The 22,287-nt window shown below is 40.1% G+C and overlaps 1 protein-coding gene across 3 annotated transcripts in view; it reads right to left on the bottom strand.

The window, feature by feature from the left end:
* inpp4b (inositol polyphosphate-4-phosphatase type II B) overlaps positions 1–22,287 on the bottom strand; it is a 99,923-nt gene that overhangs the window by 13,398 nt on the left and 64,238 nt on the right. For all 3 annotated transcript variants that reach the window (XM_026303799.1, XM_026303800.1, XM_026303801.1), the window contains 5 exons: positions 21,043–21,147; positions 17,475–17,583; positions 9,327–9,510; positions 3,407–3,745; positions 1,430–1,568 (listed from right to left, as the gene is read on the bottom strand). In XM_026303799.1, coding sequence (XP_026159584.1) covers positions 1,430–1,568; positions 3,407–3,745; positions 9,327–9,510; positions 17,475–17,583; positions 21,043–21,147 — 876 coding nt within the window. The remainder of the gene's footprint in view (positions 1–1,429; positions 1,569–3,406; positions 3,746–9,326; positions 9,511–17,474; positions 17,584–21,042; positions 21,148–22,287) is intronic.

Here is a 22,287-nt window from a genome sequence, read left to right as displayed (position 1 = left end):
CTCTCATTATTCAGTCCATGTTTGTATTTAGACAAGCAGATGTTCACTTGCTCTGAGCCTGTTCAGCATCTTAATAAAGGTGCTTGGGGGGTTGAGCTTATCTTTCAGGCTGAACACTGGACGGATGGCCTTGTTCTTACCCGCCAGTTCACTTGGACACACAGACACATGGAGAAGCACAGAAGCCCAAAGATACAAATGCACTTTGCACACTTGCACAAATACCTGAAGGTGCATTTGCCTATTACATACATCCACCCACACACACGCACGCACGCACGCACGCACGCACACGCGCGCACACACACACACACACAAATGCATAGTTTCTCCTTCTCGCATGGTCAGACTAATGCCACTGCTCCGTGTGCCAACTGGCAGCTGTAACGGGCTGAGCACTTGTTTGGACACAAGCTTGAGGCAGGACTTCACTGGACGTCAGGGCACACTGGGCAGCTTGTGGTCAACAGTGAATGACTCTGCATATCAAATTTTGCTTTCATCCATTTCTCTGGCAACAATTTAAGCTTCTCTTTTGCTAATGCTTAAACAACAGGGAGTCTTGTTTCACTCCTTTCAACTGAGACTGCAGATATACTGAAAAACATCGACTGTTTAGTGTCATCTCCTGCTCTCTGAAAATACATTTGATTCACTTTACCAATAACCTTATATTTTAGCTGAAAAGATTGCTGTGACCCTAAATGGGAATAAGTGGGTATAGATAATGGATGGATGGATATTTTTTATGCATATTATAACTTGTTTTGTATTTTTTTTCTTTGTTGTTTGGGCCACTGTAGTGTGCCCAATATACTTGGCCAATAAAGATGATTCTGATTGTGATAACCTATAATTCATCACAGTTATTGGTTTTACCAAAGAGGAAAAAAAAAAAAAAACATCGACAATGACAAACAGGACTCAAATTACAAGTTACACAGACTTTTATAGACAACTGAGATGAAACATCTAAACATCTAAATCATCACTGTCTGTAACTAGTGACACAGAGCAGGTTGTTACCAGATTTAATTATTTTAACAGTTTTAATTACAACATAGGTTTACAATTTTGGGATCAATCATGCAGAAAAAAACTGGATTATTCGCTGCAGGTATAAACTGAGAAAGGTTCTCTGGAATAGGTCTGCCTAAAAGCCAAGTATAAATTATATATACACATGATTTATAAGCATTAGGTTGGGCTTTGGATTCTGATTATGTTTTGACAACATATTTAGAAAAAATATATGCAAAGTGACTTACCAGTTCAGTCTAAACAGAGGAATATCAAGTGGCTTAGAAAGTAGATTTTTTAATGATCAGTTACCTACCAATATGCAAAATCACACACTTTTAAGGTGGAAACATAAGAGCATTTGGCATATATGTGTTTCTCACTAAGTTAGTTAATGTTAGTTATTTACCAGGGTTGTGTGAGGTGATGACATCAGCTTGGTGCTGCTCAGGGACTGGCTCCTGTTTGCTGCTCTCTTCCTCCTGGAGTTTATCCACCATGGCGATTACACCGTTGAGACATTTTGCCACATTGGCCCACACCCTGTCCTGAAACAGTGGAATACACAATCAGCAGTCAGGTCAGTCTCACTGGTACAATCTCTCCCTCACAGTGTCCCTATTACTGCTTGTGATAGTGGGATTGAAATGAAAATGTGCAATAAAGAGTAAAACAGAAAAAGAGCTGAACCAGATAAAACTATAAAAAAAGATTCATTTATGTTTAAAAACAAGAAAAAAAAATATATATATATATATACACATCGGGCAGAAAAACGAGACACAGCTGAGCATCAAGATCCACAGAGGAAGAACCTGGTCATCCCATATGTAGCAGGGGTTTCTGAGAGGCTTAAACAGATTTTTGGGAATCATCAGATACCAGTCCACTTCAAACCCACCAACACACTGAGACAGAGACTGGTTCACCCTAAAGACCAGATACCAAAACAAAAGAGGAGCAGTGTGGTGTATGCTGTCCAGTGTAAGGAAGAATGCTCAGAACTCTACACTGGAGAAACCAAACAACCACTCAACAGGAGGATGGCCCAACACAGGAGGAGCAGCTCTTCAGGACCACAGTCAGCTGTGCACCTCCATTTAGAGGAAACAGGACACTCTTTTGAAGATAGTGATGTACACATTTTGGACAGGGAAGATAGATGGTTTGGAAGAGGAGTCAGAGAAGCTATCTATGTCCAAGTGGAGAAACCCTCTCTCAGAGTGGAGGACTCAGACATAATCTATCTTGAATATACCAGGCTGCCCTTTCAATCTGTTCCCAGCAAATTAAGGAACAAATCCAATGTTTCTCAGGAAGGACAGACTCTGCAGACAGCTGTGGAATCAGAATGAGTCCACCGTTAGATCCTAACGACCCTCACCTGAGCTCACCCCTTTGTTCACCTAACAAGCCTATTCAGACCAGGTGTGAAGTGAAACCAATATAGGGACGTGGGTCTAATGACTCTCACCTGATTTGCTTAGTCCACTTAGTGAGCCTATTGGGCCTAGGGTGGACTGAAACTAACCTGGGAAATAAATTTGGAGGTTCCAGTCCTGCCTCTCTCAGACTGATGAAGCCACTTGGATGGGTGGTGAAACATTTCAGCTTTACAGAACTGAAAGTCCAGTTGCCATGACTCAACCTCTAGATAACCTCCCCTGGACGACTGAGAATTGACAGACTTCCCTCTAGAGCGTACACTGGCTTCAGATCCAAAAGGTCAAAAGGAAATTCTGAGATTGCTCCCACTGTTTCCATTGTTTCCAGCTTTTTTTCTTGTCCTGGGCTCCATCTGTTCACTGATAATGTCTGAGTGACAACCCAACCCAACATGACAACCCAATAATGTGTGTATTTGTATTTACATAGCGCTGTGTATTTTGGGTTATGTTGCCTTAAAAATAGGACTTGAATGTGTTATAACGGTAAGAAATATTTTGACAGATAATTAAGACATTGGTGAGCAGAAAACATGATAAACTCCTGCTGTCAGTGTGGCAGACGCTGTCCTTAAATGCAAACAAACCAACAGTCATACGCACTTCAAAGAAAAGAAGAAGCATCTTAGATTCAGGGAGGATACCATAACAACCATTTTCTGCTGTCGGTTTGTCCAGATGAAACTCCTTTGAGAAAACTGTCATTAAAAAGAAAGACTAATGTTTGGTATGCAATCTAATTTTCCTAGCAACTGAAATTGTTTGCTATAAAAGTGTATTGTATTTGTAATACAGTAATAGCTTATTTTCCCAATGTTTGCTCTACAGTGAGAACAGCAGTAAAATTTACAATCGCACTGTACTTAAATAAACTAAAACTATAAAAAGTACCATCTTTTAACAAGTTTCTCAATGACTTTTAGAAAGGGAGTCAGACTGACCCATTCCTCCTCATCATACTCTTTATGGTGCGGAATGGACTCTTGGTGCTTCAGAGGCAAAGGTCCACCTTCTCCTCTAGTTGTGGTTTGTGATCCTTCCACATTATTACACACCACAGTGCTCTCAGTGACCGATGTAGCTGGACTGTGCCCTGGAAGTCCCTGGACCAGGGTCTGATTATGGTCACTGCCTGGGTGGATGTGGTCTTCATGTTGGCCTCCCTGCACTGGGGTCTGCTTCTGGTTGCTTCTGGAAACATATCCGGGCTGTGCTGCGTGCAGTGCTAGCAGTGCACTCTTGACCAATTCATCCTTAAGTGTGTGAACAAATTGTTCTGTCTGCAGCAGAGAGACAGAAAGAGACATTGAAAAAAAAAGCCGTTACTGTGGGATAGCACAACAAATGAAAATGTAAGCACTGAAAAAGCAAAAGAGACAGAGAAAGTGAGAGAGATAGAGAGGAATTGTCACACTGGCAGAGTGAGGGGGTAGGAGAAAATATATGTGGAAGTGAGCTTAGGAGTGAAAAACTATTTAACACAGGAAGTGAAAACAAACACTCCTTTACTATAAAGCAGCTACTCTCCATTACCACAGCCAGCGAGCAACAAAAACAGCAACAAATAACAAACAATTCAATTACTCCTCCTCCAGCTTGGTTCTCTGAGGAGTACACCTCCTTTGATCTCAAATTCACCAGCTACTGTAAGTTGATGATCCTGGTACCAAGGACCCTTGTGCTCGCTGCTGCCAATGCATAAAAAATCATAAGGGCTCTCAAGACTAATTGAGTTAAAACATGAAATATCATTGGCTTCAGAAAGAATTCAGAACCTTTCACTTCTCATATGCTTTGTGTCTGAGATTTTTTATTTTAAACTGATAAAACTGCAATTTTACCCATAAAGCTACACTCAGTAACCCATTAGGACAAAGTGAAAACATTTTTAGATTAAAAATGTGCTAAAAATCATGAGCTGAAATTTCACTGATACAAGTATTCAGACGCTTAAGTACTTCACAGAAGGCCCTTTTGTCATCACTCACGGCTCTAAGTCTTTGTGGGTAAGTCTTTGCACACCTGCATTTGGGCAGTTTATCTCATTCTTCCAGGCAGATCCTCTTAGAATGTTTCACATCTGTGAATTAGCATATTCAAGTGTCTCACAGATGTTCTACAGGGTTTAAAGTCTGAGCTTTGGCTAAGACATCCTGACATGCAGTGTGCATTGTGGGACACAGGTGTGTGCCTTTTCAAACTATGTCCAATTTAAGTTGCCAGAGGGGGACACCAATCAAGTACATCTTAAGAATAATTAAACAGGCTGTCCCTTGCTGTTTAAGTCATCGCTAAAAGCTCTTGATCCACAGTTAACAGTGGTGATTCAGAATAGTCCATTTAGTTTTCTGTCGTCATCCATCTTTACTCCGGGACCCCCATCATCTACACTGTGACCATGACCTATGTTCCCTCTTCCTAAAGAGCCTCAAAATGAAGATTCTTCACATCAGTGGGAATTTGAGAGTTACCTCTATATATTAAACTTTGATTCCAAATACTGAGCCTATACGTCTGATACAAATCTGACTGATTATAGCTTTTACAGAGAAGAAACTGCTGACTTGATTGAAGAGCATCATCCAAAGTGTTCTCCTTATGATAGCCTGTTTCAGTCATTTCAAAAAAACACAAGAAAATCACTGGCCCATCTGAGCCTGGTTTAAATGTTCGTTTTGATTCAGAAACTATAAAGACTGATACACACATTAACCAGACCATTTGACAAACATTCAAACAAGCAGAGAAAGCAAACAATGATTAGACTTAAAACACCACCATGTTTTAATTCATATCTGTTTTAATTGCCTTGCATGGATCCAAAATGAGTTCCATTACTGTAAGTGAATGATGTGAGAGCTAAAATCTATGCATAAGAAGACGTGTGTAATTGCCTGAGAAGAGGCATTTCCACTGGAATACTATTCTGTGACGCACAAAGTCGTATGGAAAGAAGAGAACATCATTTTAAAGATTAAAATATCCAAATGACTAAAAAATGAGCCATGCTGGATTCAGTAACCCAAACACTTAGCAAGAAGAGGGAATTCTAATTTTAAATTCATATTCAAATTGAACTGTGCTTATCTGACCTCAATGTTAATTTGCAATCTATGAGACCATGTATTATTCATTTTCTTCCCTGAGATGACAAAGACACACTGTATTTAAAACAATCTGGGTCATATTTGCACTTCTTAACTACAGGGTCACAGAACTCATGTATTTGACTATGCCAGTAACTTTATACAGTGTAGTAAGTGCTGGTGAACTTATTTTAGAATATATGCTATTCATGCATTTTTGTTGAAAAAAGTTGACTGATTACATTAAAAATTTAACTTATCAAGTAACTCCCTCAATCAATTACATTTGCAAATATTAACTTAGGGGGCCAGGGCTGTATCCTTAAAGATCAGGCTCTACAGGAAGTGCAGAAGGCATTGTAATGGCACACGGTACTGCAGGATCCATATAAATATTGAGTTCAAAGTGAAATATCAGAGGTGCACCCCTTTGGGCAGACGAGAAAAGCCCTGCAACTTAATTTTCTTGCCAAGGCTAAACCAAAGCAACATTGCTCCTCCACGTGCAAAAACTACTCCCGAGTTCAGCTCTTCCACACCTACCTATTTTAGAGATCTGAAACACTAAATCCTTTGGGAGAATTTCTGTTGCGAGTCTTTCTTCAATATATCTGCTGATGTGATCTTGACTGTGCAGTAGTGCAAGTCAGAAAATGCCTCTGTGCACACTGGCTGTGAAAAAAGGAGTTATGTTTGATCGAAAAAAAGAAGAAAACTGCAGGAATCTATTCACCTCGAATGATTTTACCCTGAAGGATGAGTGGATTTTGGCTGAATTAAAAATAGAGCTTTTTCACTCAGTGTAACTTCCCTTGAAAGGAGAATAGAGACTGAATGGATAGCGCTGGTAAGAATCCAACAGTATTTGGCTATGAGAACACACTCACTCTTGTTTATACGACCTCCATAAACTATATAATTAACCATACACAATCAAACCCATATCTTTTCCCAGGTAAACACTGCAGTGGAGACCTATACCATGTCCTAGGATGCAGCTGGAGGGAGGGAAGATGTGTTGCAGCCTTTTCACTGTGATTATCATCAGAGTGAAATCATCAACAGAATCTTCATTATTTATATAGAGACGCAACCACACATCTGCCTGTCCCACCCTGATTAGACTGTGCCTAAAGTATTCTGGAGTGAAATATTAAACTAGGACTGGAGTCAGGTGGTCTGAACCAAGAAGAATAAAGTCAGAGGCAGCGAGTATTTGATGAAAAAGGTTCTTACATCCTTGTGATTTTCTTTGGAGGTGTCTCATCTTTCCTAGATGCTCTGAAGGTGTGACTCACTGGTTTTATTGAAGAAGGTTCACACTCAATGCAGTGATGCACCGGCAAAGGCATCCACCTTTACTTTTATGTGTGTAAGATGACTGCCAGACCACATGTATGATTATACAGTGTTTTTCCCTTTGTGTGTGTATGTCTACCTTTTTTCATTTAAGGGTTATTGGGAAGTTTTCCTTATAGGGTTTTGCATAGAAGGTAGTGTTTGCAGAATATTTCTGAACAGTTTTGTGAAATAAACTTATTTGAGGGTGTAAAGGCTAAGAGACTTGGGTGTGTGTGGTCCTTTATGACACTAATCGCCCTGTGGGTACACAGCGCCCTCACCTGGATATGTCACATTTACTTTTTGTTGTACGGTGTTACAGAGACTTTGAAATTCCTTTGCCGGGGAGTCATAGGGGTGTTAAAGATGCTCTCAGCGGTGCCTCTCCATGGCAGTGTCGTCGATAGTCACTGGTGTGTGTGGTCAGTATGTGTCTTTCTGTAATCAATGATAACCTCTGTTGTTTTCTCTACACCGAGGGAAATGTTGTTGGTCTTCCACCACACTGTTAATACTGTAGGTCAACCTCTTCTCTGTAAGGTGGTTCATCTTTGTTGCTGAGGAGGCTGTTATGTCATCAGCAAACATAATGATTCAGTTGGAGCTCAATGATGCAGCACAGTCGTTTGTGAACAAGAGTGAGCCAAGCACACATTCCTTTGGAGTGCCAGTACTCGGTGTGGTGGGGCTCTGGATGTAGACTAACTAACTAAATACAAAAAGAAAGATATACAAACAATGATTTGCCCATTTGCTGATGGCTGGTTTACAACTGCTCCCAGTCGAGAAATAGTCCATCATATAAAACAGGGAACTGTCATTTTCACGCTTCATTTTTTATGGATTAAATGAAACCAGATATAACATGTTGATTGGTGATTTGGTTTCCTTTGGTCTAGTAATTCCCTAGCAATTAGCACTTTCCTCCTGCTTCCAGTCTTTGTGCAAAGCTAAGATTTAAAGCTAAGTTGGCTCCTGTTGTAGCGTCATATTAAACTGACTCTATTGATCTCTTTGAATAAAATATGTGTTTTCAGGCTCCATATATAAACCTGACTAGACAGGACTTGTTTCCAGATATGAACACGTGAACACGCCCATGTGTCTGTGTGTAAACACACAGCTAAACATTATTTTTGACTGGATGTGCAGGAGGTAATATTGGTAGAAATTCATGTGATGTTGTTTGTGATTGAAGGCTTTGGGGCTTGGAGAGAGAGAGAGATGTCACTTGAGCATCAGCTTTTAGACACACACTGACAAACAGGTGCACAATTCCACGGCCCTCACCCACACACATACACGGGCAAACACAGCGTGAGATTCTTATGAGAGAGCAGCCCTGTTTGTGCTGACCAGGCTAGAGGTTTACTTGGCCAGTGTGTGTGTGTGTGTGTGTGTGTGAGGGTGTGTGAGGGTGTGTGTGTGTGTGTGTGTGTGTGTGAGGGTGTGTGTGTGTGTGTGTGTGTGTCTAATGAAGGATGAGAGGAAGTGGTGACAGAGCGAATGTACCAATTAAGCAGGTTGATTGGGCTCCATCCCACTGTGGCAAAAACAATCTCTCCCACAACAGATTGCAATCTGACAGCACCAGATGTAATTAATTAATTATACTGATAAAAACACCTCAACTCCATAAACCTCCATGCTGCTATTCACTTTCGTTAGTTTAGGGTTTTTATGATGAGTTATAGATTTTTCCAGAGGTTGTCTGCTTTGTGCTTGAATGTGTGTGGAACTGTGTCAAATAAATCAGCTGCTAGAGTTGAAGTTTTAAAGACATTTTGACATTCCGTAAATTTTGCAGAAACTAGAAGGGGGAGCTACGGTGGCCGACAAGGGCAAATGCCGCGCAACAGCCAAAACACATACAAAAGAAAAAGGGTGCAACAGCGAAAACACATGCAAAAGAGAAACGCTGCAACGGAAGTGCGTCAGGCCTACAGGTTTTTCTTTTGCATGTGTTTTGGCTGTTGCAGCGTTTTTCTTTTGCATGTGTTTTGGCTGTTGTGGGCGTTTGCTCTTGTTGACCACCATAAAATGCTGCTTGTTAGCTGGAATTATATTGGGTAACTCCTCTAAGAGGGCAAGCATTTACTACTGCAATCAGTTTAAGCCAATATATCCACCTGAGTAATCCTTAGACTTCTACTACACTAGTAAAGATACTGCTTCTAGGCTTAGAAGCCAAACTCCTGAGCGAGTAAGTAATATTTGGATTAATCTGGATTTAAATGAATTTATTGCCATGGTTAAAGATTAAACTAAAAGGGTTTTAAGGCTGAGGTACTACCTGTCCATGTATGGTGACGTATCAAAAAATAATAATAAATAAAAGATGTGTTGCATATTGCAGCTAGTTGCAATAGAGAGAAATAAAGGGATAGCTGAGATGGATGAGAAGGTGCATGGAGGGGTTTGGGAGCTGGCTCACCTTATCAGAAAGCATCTTAAGAGCATCCCTCAGTCCAGTTGAAGAGTGCTCCTGGGCAGCCTGGAGGAGCTGGTCCGCTAAGTTTGTGATGAGGGGTTGGAGAATACTCATGGTGCTGAGTACTTCTTGAGCTTTGGCTGTGTGCTCTGGGGAGTAGTAGATACACTGGTAGGCAGTGCTAAAGCTATAGAGGAAAACAAAAAAAACCAAAAAACAATTCAGATTTGACAGACTTTGCTGGAATTGTGTGGTCATGGGCTGGATTAAAGGTGCTGCAGATCACCTTTAAGAATAGAAACAAAAGTGGCCCAAACCTGATTTTGAAAAGGACTGGGCCAAAACTGCATGTAACCAATGCTGTTGGTTGGCTTAGTGTGCATATGCCACTGGCGTGTGCCAAAACTAGAATAGGAAGAAAGAGTTTGTCATATCAAACAAACTCAGAAGCTACACTGCAGCATGCACTGGTTGACTTGCTCCCTCTGGAGGCAGGATCACCCCTGACACAAAAACCTAAACATGCTGTACACAGCTGATCAATTATAAGAGCACTGATTATCATTCATAGCATTGAATCAGTTCTACAGTTGGCATACTCACTGACAAAACATTTGACCTTTATGATGACATCTGAAAAGTTGTGACGGTAAAATATGTAACCACAGTGGATGTGACACTCTGAACCCATCCATTTCTATACCCACTTATTCCTTAACCAGTGTCATGGGGATCTGCTGGAGCCTATCCCAGCTCTCTTTGGGTGAAAGGCAGGGGTACACCCTGGACAGGTCACCAGTCCATCACAGGGCCACATAGAGACACACAATCTCACACACTCACACTCACTCCTATGGGCAATTTAGAGTCACCAATCAACCTGACATACATGTTTTTGTACTGTGGGAGGAAACCAGAGTACCCGGAGTAAACTCACGCAAGCACAGGGAGAACATGCAAACTCCACACATAGTTACGAACCCAGGACCTTCTTGCTGTGAGGCAACAGTGCTAACCACTCATCCACCATGCTGCCCCACTCTGAACCCAAAACATGTAAATGAGGTAAGGATGAGGAAGTGAAGAGGAAGGGCATTCATATTGGGATTTTAGTGACTATGAACATTATGTTTTATTGTATTTCATTATGTGTTGCTACTTTGGCTGCCTTGAAAATGTACAGCAGCAAAGCTGTCCAGGTACCCAGCCTGAACTGTCAAGTTGTCCAATGTCAATCCATTTGTGCTTCATGAATAATTAATTGCTGCTTCTTCCTAGATTCAGGGCAAATCGCTCCAATCAAAAATTACCCTCTGATAAAGTTCCAGTGATTTTCAATGAGTTTCTGCTGACTTCCTGCCATCAGATGCAGCATGGAGCAGGGCAGTCATTTGCAACCCTGCCAGCTAGTTTAGAGTCGGCTCTGCAAGCCTCTATGTAGGCCAGACCCCAGAGCCAGATCCTGAGGCATAATTGACATAAGAGAGAAAGAAAATGAGTGAGAGCGACAGGGAGGGGCACATACAAAGGGATGGAGTTATACAGCATTCTCTGTAGCACTCCTAATATTTTGCAACAAGGGAAAACGTGCTCCTTTAGAAGTCTCACTGTTTGGAACAGAGCTACCTGATATATCAATAAGTGTGAAACTCTGATGGCTTTAAGAAATAGAGGCATAGTAGCCACTAACTATGTCTTTGGCTAACTTTAAAATCTTGGCCTTGTCATTACAGCTAATGAGCCCCCTGGAGGGTTACCACCCACAAGCTCAAAGCTAATCAAAGGAATCACTAAGTGAGAAGCAGACAGGGCAAACAGTGTGAAGTGCTCAACCACATAGAACACCACCATTTCTACCTGCAAACCTCCATTATCCATATAGCTATAACTATACCTTCAAATCCTAAGATCTCAGCCACAGAGTACAACACTGACATACTAGAACAAAATAATGTCTGTAAAACACGTTCATGCCCTGCGAGTTTACATCCATCTTACTAATTCATGTAGAAGTTCAGAGAAAGAATGCCACAGGATTGCAACAACAGAGGCACTCTGTAAAAGAGGAAGAGGACAACTTGTGCAACAACAGCCCTGTTGACTCATAAGTACAAATCCAATGCTATTAGGCAGTCTATGCAGACAATAATGAATGTAAGGACCTGCCACCTGATGCTACAGGACTGAATTGATCCTCGCTAAGGCTGGTTAAGGCTTTAATCGATTTTTCAGCATTCCTGACAGTCCAAACAGGGTGACTAAAACATGTAAAGCATAAATCTGTGAATGCAAAGTGGATCAAAGTTAAAAGGGGATGCTGGGTATGAAGCTCTGGGTGTATTTTCCACCCCTGACATAATTTTAAATCACGGTGTGCCACGTTTTTAAAACATAATGCCAATAAAATGGGTTGGAAACAAAAATGTACAATACAAAATTATACAACAGTGCTGGAATAAATAGCACTTTTGTGGAGCTTAATTTGTCTTTTTTTGAGGATGTGACAGGGAGGTGGTGACTAAACCCTGGGGTAAAGTCTGAGGCCACAGTATGTGGCACTATTGGATTGCATGATATGTTATAAATAAAGAGTAGAAAGTACTCTCAACTATCTAAGTTTAAGGATGGTGAGATATAGCTGCAAGCTGACTCACAGCACACCCGAACTGTTAAAGGCCCCATTTTGCCCAAATCCTTTAGTTTTATTTAAAGAATCTGCCAGAAGAGCGTGTTATTTACTGTTTAAGGGTTGAAAGCTGACCTACTTCATGCTGAAATCTGGATACATTACTTCTAAGTTAAACATTTCGCTCTTATTTAGTTGCTTTTGATCAGACCACTTCGAGTGTGATTGTTTTTGCTTTCCTTGTGGTGCTATATTATCTGTAACAATTATCTTTGAAAACAAAGGTAACATGGCTCTTTCTACTTGCAGAATAAGTTTGCTATCACAGAGGCTCTGTGCAACAGCACTAGTAGTGGTACTGGGAATTATTTATTTTCCACCAGGTGTTACTTTCATTGTGTATGCTGATGTCTGCAGTGTATGAATGAGTTTGCATATTCATAACATGAATGTGAGTCATTTGTCCAGCAATAATGTTACTGTAACTTTTAAAATTTGCATGTCACTCATGAATATTTATGTTCATGTCAAAAGACCTGAGAGGCTACCTTTTTATATTTTCATGTAAAGAACATTTCTAGTGAACTTTTTTAAAATTTGCTGCCAAAAGGGACAAACTAAGGCCAATTACATCAGACTGTGAGGTTGTCCTTTGAGGTAACCTCCTACAAGTGATATACAAGTTCGATTTTACTGTACCACAGTATGAAATATTTCTAATCGCCTGCATGTTAGAAAATCTTTACGTGTATGCAGAGTTAAAGTTTAATGAGTAGAGTTTTCAAATGTGTCTCTGATGTGTATTTAACTGTATTTCAAATGGAGCTACAGTAGATGAAAGTCACCTATTTCTGCAGACTTCATTACACAGTATACATACATTATTTATTAGAACTCATTATCTCTGTTTATAATCACCAGCATCTGACCATAGCCCCATCCCTGCTTGGAGCCAACAGTGCGCTGTACATGGTGCATCCCTGTTTTCTCATTATTCTGTGAGACAGTTGAAATGTGGGAGGTCTTTCAAACCTCTCTAAAATCATACAAACTCATTTTATTCCCATTCTGCTAGTCTTTTTGTTAGTCAGTAAACATCTTAAATGCCTAATTGTGCAGAAAAACTAGTTATACTCCAAATTACAGCACTAATTCCAGGTTGTAGAGTAAATGTTACTGTCCAGTTATTATTAGCAGCTCTCATTTGTAACAGCTTGCATGTTTGAATGTTTTGCTTTTAATTAACTCTCTATAAAGCTATCTCAATGTGCCGGGTTTGTTTTCCTTCTAAAGTGTTTAATCTGTGCCAGATGTACGCTCCAGTCCACAGAAGTGACTGTGCCATCTACAAAACACATGTGGTAAGGGTTAACTTTTGGCTGTGATGGACAGTGTGACATGGAAGTATAAAGCAGAATCAAGACTAGCTATAACTGTGCTGATAAAATTTTAGGTAAAGGGAAAAACTATTTTATTGAAAATTTCAGTTTCATTATGGCAATTTTCACAGACATTTTAAAGGCCAACACAGAAAACAATTTTGTGGGCAGAAGTGACATTATTGGTGCAAAGCTAATTTAATCGTGTTTCCAAATAAAAATCATATATCATCACAGGAAGCAATGACAACTGCTGGATTTTCCATGTGCTCAGAAACAAGAATTGAATTTGCCTAGTTGAGGCGTATTTGAGCTGGACTATATTTGCACTTGCAATTCTCTACATCCTGTTCGAAAGCAGTTTCCTCTTAGGTATAGTTCCTCCAGATGCCATTAAATTACGTCAGTCCGTCACTGCTGCAAGAGCAATGCTTTTAGAAAGAATTACTGACAGGCTCAAGCACACACACTGATAATGTATGGTAATGAATTCTTTGTAATCCCACCTCATTTCCACATGCGCCTCCAGCCATGAAAATACAGGAGGTGTGCAGCCACTCCCTTTGCACAATATGCCTGTTGCACTTGATTGCACTTTGCACCTGCACTTTGATTCATGAAATGAGTGCCCCTCAACTTCTCATAATTCAAGTTTCCAACAGACAAAAAGCACTGGATCTCCAGGAAATAGGAATTGCACAAGGCATTAGTGGGGCACCACTTCATCAGGTAAACTTTAGTATAGGAGAAGACTCCATTCTTCTAACAGACTACTAAACCTAGCAAAGTGTCCAGGAGAACTCTCTCTCTGGTTTCCCTAAATGATTAATAGAAATTGGTTATAACAGTAATGAAGGGAGAAAACCATTGGGTCCAGAAGCCTAATTAAGCCAGCATCTTCACTGCATGGCTAATTAATACTGAAGAGGAAATTAATGAATAGCTTGTGGCCTTCTGCTGACAGCCAGCAGGAGTGAAATGCTGCTACGTCAGCAGAGAGCACTGCAGCTCTCCAGGTGACTGCCAAAGCCTCCTTTGTCACTTAGACAGCATGCTCTAATCATGGTTCTTACACCAGGCCACAGCCACATGGCCATAGTAAAAATATAGGTTGCTACAGACACATGGTGAAAGATCTGATCTCAAACCAGATTCTTTTAAGTTCCAGTCCCCATCTGTTGTTGAATCCTCCACCAGGTGCTGATCTCACATCAGTTCTCAGTCTAACAGCCAAAGCTTTCCTCAATGATTCAGAGACAAGCTAGAAATTCTGATCTGAGACCAGATAAGCCTCAAGGCTACTGCCAGTGTCTCTCTCCATCACCCAAAGAACCTGGAACAGGCTGAGTCCAGAGCAGGCAAAGAACTAACAAGCTGCTGTCTATCAGCATGGAGTCCCAGCCAGTGCCAATGTCCTGTCCCTCAAACGTACACAGTAATCCTGAGAGAGTTATTTTGTTGGGCAACATGCTGGTAGTCACATTAAATCAGAACATCAGCCCCAAGAGACTATATTAAGTGTGTGCAGTGTGGATTCAACTACTCTCTGAGTTCCAGAAATGTGTCATCCGGCAGTTCTGCTTGACCAGGAGGCCTGGCCAAATGATAGTGCTTCCTTCCTCTCGGTTAGGATGGACAGAATTCACAGCCACATTTAGAGAGGTGCTTTACAGTTACAGCTAATCGTACAAAAAGGTGTCTAACATTCAGTTGGAAGACTGTACACAGGTCAAAAACATATATTTCCTATTAAACATACACACCCGGAATCCAGGTTTGAAAAATTTGGCAATAATCAATTTCCATAATATCCGTTTTCAATTGGAGATTTCTCGGTATGCAGATTACCTGAATAATTGAAAAGACAATGTTAATGAAAGGTCCACAGCTATATCTATGTGGTTCGATTAAAATCAGATAAAAATCCAGTGATTTTTAAAACAGCCATTTAAGTGGGACTACATGCATTAATGAAAGATAAATGCTCTTGCCCTGTGTGTACACGTGCAGTGTTTCCGTATGAATACTAAGTGTAGCTATCGATTATACTCTCCCCTTCGCCATCCTCAGACACAAACTACACTGCATACTCTGGTCATTGCCAAGTTTTGGCCAATGCAGGTTTTTAATGGATCTGGAAAGAACCTCACTCCCTCTCTCATCTAGTGTCTAGGGAACAAAGACGAATAGCTCTTTTATTGCCCTCCTGGTAACACCTCTGCGCTCAGGTTTTCCTTTTTTTTTTTTTCCTTTCTCAATCCTTTTCCATCTTTTCTTTGATGAATTAATATCACATTGAATAGCCGAGTCTCACATCTCGCCGACTGTTCCTTTTTTTAATCAAATGTGATTACAAAAGGCTGCTTCTGAAAGGCAAGGAGACATACTAAGTATAATGAGAGAGAGTATGTGTGTGCATGTGCACGTGCACATGAATCTTTGCTCTGGTGAAATAAGCTGACTTGACGTGCAATTAACTGGACTACAGTACTTCACATTCACACAACAAAAAAGAAGTCTCATCGGGATCCTCTAGGCTAAAGTATCTGGTCAGAAGTTTAGTGCATAATCAAAACAAATGAAACAATGAAGTAATGGAAGCACTTGATTTAAGGTAAACATGTACCACCAAAGTGGCCACTGCAAATTCACAGTGAAATAGTAAGTTTATTCCTATTTTGATGACTAACAAATGACTGCACACCAGGTCAAACATGGATAAGTCTCAGCTTTGGCCGTAGTCGGTTAGCCAGGCGGAAAATTGGAAAATTTAAGCTACAGTGAGTCATTAGCTAAGTCAAACATGAAACAAAAAGCTCCGTCTCCCTGGAGAATTCTTTCTGAAGTCTAATCTCTCCATTCAAAGAAAATGATTTCACTTCAGCGGATTCTCGAAAATATGCTAACCTTATCACAGTTCATGTTAGCAGATAAAACCGACCATCATCAGCAAATTTACTTGTGCAATTGAGTCTTTTCTTTTATCATCGGCCCTGGCCCCCCAACTATTTTCCCATCAACTTATCCATTTCATACCCACACCTCACCCCTCTCCATCTTGCGTCTCCTGCCCTCTTTAGTGGCAAACTCTGTAACTAATTGGATCTGACATGGTCTGTAATGACTATGTGCTCTATGGGGAGCTTTGGGAAAAATCACCCTTCATTTTTTCTGGCATCACTCAAGTGACCACATACTGGACTCCAGCAAATCACACCTCTATTCTGTCTTTAAAGGGCAAAGACAGCAACATTTACAGGATACTGCTGATCTCAGGTTTGAATATAAAGCCCCAGAGTGAACTAGCATATGCATTTATTTATTTATTTTTATTTGCGTGTGTTTGATGCAGTATCTCATTTTATTCAGTGAACCATAAATGTTTTACGAGGTAGTGGTATTGGTCAGTGAAGGAAAAACATATTTTTCCCATCAAGCAATCAAGCAGAGAGTTGCTTCACAACCACGCACTGAACTCAATCTAACATAAAGCTCAACCTTAGGAACTTCTTGAGTATCAGTGAGAATGACTCATAAAATATATTGACAACTTGGACTTTTCAGCCCATTAGTGAGTGTGTCAGGTGAAGAAGTCTGTTAAATATTTAGGAGCAATGTTGACACATACTTTATGTGGTGACGTGGTTATTACAACTAATTACATCAGCTGTTACTTTTTCCACTTCTTAAAACCTTAGTCTGAAGGTTTGGTTGTGAATTTAAGCAGATTTTTAAGAGTAAAGTCCAGCTGGCAGCTGGAAAGTTGTAGCCAAATGTTTGGTTCTTTAGTGAGAAGTTAACAGAACTTCAAAAAGGAGAAAAAAAAAAAAAAAGAAGTGCTTGCTAAAGAACAGAACCACTGCAGGGAAATTGACTGAGCACACCTTTTCCATCATGCCTGTTGCCTCCAGTCAAATTGAGCTGTCAGAGGCAGTGGAGTTCCAGCCTAAATTCAGCATGGTGTGGCTGTAAGTAACTGTATGGGGCTTGGAAAATCAAGTCCACAGGGCAGGGACAAATTTGTCTGTCACTACCACGTTAAATTTTTTTGTCAATACAAGTGTGTTTCCACCTCAGCATGTGTCCTGTATTAAATCAACCATGCTTCTTCTAAACACCATATCTCCATGCTGCTCTTTTTCCTACCTCTTTTTCTCTGCTTCATATCTGCTAAGGAGACGCTGCAGACCACCACACTTGAAGCCCTGGAAGTGGGCTGCAGGGGCACCGACAGTGACGATGTCATAGATTGTATCTGTAAAGAGAGAAAACAGTGTTGATGAGGTTTAAAATACAGACAGGTGGAAACACTGCAGGATTTTGAGGTGAGAAATATTGGAATATATTATATAAATATTATCTGCAAAAATGCCTCTACGAATAAAACTAACAATGATACCTTATACAAGGACTGATTCTTTATTGAATAAACCACGGGGCTGTTTCAAGGCTTTAGCTCAAATTAAAATGTGAAAGTCAGGAGGTGTTGTTCTTGCAAAGTGTTACCTTCTGTGAAATGTGTAATAAATACACACAAACAATATTTATGTGCCAACAGATGTCTTACACATGCACGTAAGAGACATCACATTATTCTGCACTTTGCCAATATATCTGCTTTAAGGAGCACATACTGCAGATTGTTTAGGCCGTCTATATTGCTCTATTAGCAGTCTCTTTCTCCAGCAATCGTTTTAATGTAGCATTGGGTCCCATGTTGAACCAGAAGGACACCCCCAATGTCACAGCTCTTCATTCCAATTTATACACCACCGTCAAAAGTAAATAAACACTTCGCGGAGAGCTAAGAAGGCACAGAGGTGCTTAAGACAGGCCTTGGTTTGAATGAGTAATGGATCAAGCTGACAATTAAATCAGAAAAACAGGGAGAAGGGAAAGGGGGTGAACAAGGGATTATGGGGGGAATATTTCAGTGTGGTTTAGTGTCAGGACAGTTAATGAACACTCCAGAGAACGCAACAGTGTACTGCCCCGACCATAGGAAAACACTGCTTGAAAAATTGTTAAAAATAGAAATAAATGACACAACACAGCTCCAAGTGTTGCCACAGAGATCCAAACGATGTGACCAACAGCGTCCCATTCCCTACCACCACCACAATACACCAATAGAGGTTTGATGTTGGGGCTTTGCTACTACCCACTGCCTCTTCTATTAATTATCCCTGCGTCTGCCCATAAGGCTCCCTGTTCACCACACATTTGGCCCCTGGAGTTTTCAAATGTCCAAGTTCCGCTAATTGGTTCTCCCATTGCAGAAGTACACTGAAATACAATGGTGGGTTTCAGAACATCAAGCACAATGGCCAATTTGTGCTCAATTTGCTTCTTCTTCCTCTAACACCATACTTTTTTTTTTTTAATAAATCAACAACAGGACAGGCTGTTTATATACTGAGAGAACAGTTGCTTTCTAAAAGAAGAAATCGATTGTGGCAGGCAGGACAAGCAGTTATAATTCATACTTAACCCATTCCACAGCCATGACAAAACATCCTTTTACTTGACCCAAATGAGCGCTCAACAATGATTTTTGTTCAGCTTTGCCGAGCTGAGCTTCTTAGACTTGAAATACTTTGTATTTGTCATTTTACAGACGGAAGACACCCATTCCCAGCAAAACAAACAAGCACTGTTTTAAGCTCAAAGTGTTTCCGCTGATTTCCTTTCCTTGCTGGATTATCAGTAGACAAAACAAAAATGAATGGTGTAGTTTTACTGAGTGGATTATATAACCAAAGTCAGGAAACTGTAGCACCTCTGAAAATCAAATGGAACAACACAGGCTATGCTGGAGATTTGAAACTTGGCTCCATTATGGAGCAGACTCTAGTGTTTTGTGTGCCTGACTGAAATAATCTAATTTTTCCTTTTCATAATTGCACACAGACAACACAGTAAACTACACTACATTACAACCCACAGGTAGCCAGATCTTCCTGTTAGCTGTTTTCTGCTTTGAAAGACTTAAGGGTTTGTCTAACTATTCACATCAGATGACCATTGATGTACATTGTGTTGACCAGCTTTCATACAATTTCACACTTAGTTACCAATAACAGGTACACCTACTACACTACAGTACCATAAACAGAGGTGTTGATTTATTGCACATATATTGACATAAATGAGGCAGAGAAAATCATAGAAACACCTGTCAGTACAAAAAATTAAATTCAGCTGCACCACAAACCACTAAGAAAAGATACTGCATATTGCAGGTTTGTTCTATTAGACTGCATTAATTTTAGCTAGGTGTATCTAATACAATGGCAAACGGCAAACGGGAGGTTTTTGAATGCACAGTTTTACCAGAAACAAACCATTTGTCAGGGACCCTGATTAAGTCCTCCATCTTTACCAAAAGAGCACATATTGGCAGTGTTTGCAAGTGGGAGGGAAGCGATTGAATCCTTTTTACTGCACTCGAGGCTCCTACTGGTTGGTTATGGCATCTGTACAGACGACCTAAGGGAATAGTCCAAACTTCTGTTCATGTTGCCCCATTTCATGTGCCCTCGTCATTTTTGGTCCAATTCATCATACAAACAAGAAAGACAGACAGAAAGAGAAAGGGGAAAGCTCTGTGGCCAAAACCAAATGGGGATGCTGTATGGAGCCAGAACAGTGACAGCTGAACTCTGGCATTGGAAAATAACACTTGGCACTGAAGATAAAATCAGAATTGAAAAATAAAACATTGGCATTCAAACATTTGTGCTGAAAAGAAAAACAATGGCATTGAAAAAAAGAATTAAAACTGAAAATAATTACAATCTTACGGCAGTTGTTTTTAGTTTTTGTTGATGTACATTTTTTTCAATGATAAAGTTATTTTTTTCAGTGACAATCTTCTAATTTTCAGTTGATGTCTGTTTTTCAATGTCAACGTTTTTTTTTGGCAAAAGAAAAAAAAAAAAAAATCTGCGGCCAAGTGTTATTTTATTTTTTACTGCCAAAGTTAATTTCTCAGTGCCAAAGTTCAACTGTCACTGTTCTGGCTCCATAGAGCTGCACCTGTATGAATCTGGTATGGTATGCATCTTCATCTCCAGGTTTCTTACACTTGGCATACTAAAACTTCATTTTTATAAATATCAGTAACACATTAAAAGATTTGTGCTCTTTAGATGTTTGTTATTGCATTATATATTTTTATTAATCCCCCCTCAGCTTTCCTTGACAGTGACTGAAGTTTTGCACGATGACTTGATTTAACTTATTTACCTGCCATCACTGAAAGAGGCACAATTTATACCTAGGTTTATCTACTTCCTAACTCTCTATCCACCAATAAGTGTACAGGTGATATGAAGCCCACTCACAGATAGAGGCAGCAATTAGTCGCCTTAATACACTGAGGCAGTTCCAAGCAATAAAAGGCACTGCCAGCTAGAGAGCAGCAGTTGAGGAAACGGTCTAGTCTTTCTCTCTGGAAGAACGCAAAGGGCTTAATTAGCGTTTTGTCTATCTTTCGCAGGCCAAGTTAAATCTCACCTTTCAGTCTGGGTGGTGACCTAGAGACACCATCTGTGAGCCCAGAGAGCATCTCTGACAGATGGAGAAATCAGGCATAGACAAACAACAGCAGGTGACAGCAGCAGCTTTAACTTATAGAAATGCATGTCATATGTTTTTGGAGGCTCCATTTTCCTTTACGAGCAGACATTCAGGTCAAACACCTGAGTCATACCTGTTTTTCTGGGGCACGTCACCCTCATCCTCTGGGTGTGCAAGTTTATTGGGATGAACTCCAGGGATTTCTGGGCTTTGCAGCAGCTGGGTTTGAATGAACGACCTGAAAAATAGCAGAAACAAGCATATGTCATATTGTCACAAAACATTATTGTGTTGGTAGAAACTGGAAAGAAAAAAACATCCTTAGAGTATACAAAGCTCTACCATCTGTTCTAGCTATACTGTGATCTTTCAACATGACTGCTTTAAATGGCTTCTCTCTTTATTATCTTGTTTATGTGCTTATGTGGAAAAAGACAAAGACACAGAAGCAGATTAGAAAATAAATTGGATTGATGTTCACATATTCTCTTTCATTTTCATATGAAAGGGACACGGGCAAATGAATGACATTTATTTAATGATCATCTGAGTGACAAAAACAAAACATAGCATCAAATTAAAATGCATTTACATGTAAATTAAAGGTTGCAGAAAGTAGCCGCAGTTAAGATGCAATTAAACATGGGGGTTTGGTGATTTTCACAACATAATCACTACACAATTGAAAGTATAATGGCAGCAATGACGGTATGAAATCTGAGGGCTACTGTAATTTATCTCCAGTGAATGAGAGGTGAGAAGAACATGCTTTGAGAATACCCAAAGCAAAGTACAGTACAACCAAGTTGTCCAGCCATTTTCCATATGATAGAAAGCATAATTTCAAAATGCTATGTCACAGATTACAACTTGAAACACAAAGCTACAAATTATTTTTTCATGGGGTTGGTTTATGAATAAAATTAGGTTAAACATCCAAGCCCTTCCTACACAAACCAAGGATGACCACCTGGTCACAGCTGGAAATGGGGTGGTGTGGGGTGTGAGGGGCTGCTCAGAAGGTTGCGTTATCCTAACTCACCACTAGATGTTGCTAAATCTTTCACTTTTTCTTTTACTTTATTACTTTTTACTGTACTTTTTACATTGCACCCAAACAACCTAATTTAACACATATCTCCACATCACACTTCAGATAGGGAATGTAACAATTAGTGCTCAACAAGCATCGGAAAAGTAGCTCAGCATCCACTAATGTGCAGTGTAATCTTTTAATCAGAGGATTTTATGCCCTTTGCCATCACTACTTAGCTCAAAATGTCCAATTAAAATATGCTGTTAAATGATACTCTTTGTTTGTGGCTTAAAGGTAAGCTCAAAATCACAATCTGACAGTCCATGTTGGCGGCTAAAATCT

The sequence above is a fragment of the Mastacembelus armatus genome, chromosome 1, assembly GCF_900324485.2.
Source record: "Mastacembelus armatus chromosome 1, fMasArm1.2, whole genome shotgun sequence".
NCBI classification, from domain to species: Eukaryota; Metazoa; Chordata; class Actinopteri; order Synbranchiformes; family Mastacembelidae; genus Mastacembelus; species Mastacembelus armatus.
The sequence above is the reverse complement of the archived record's forward strand: the minus strand, read 5'-3'. Positions and strand labels throughout refer to the sequence as shown.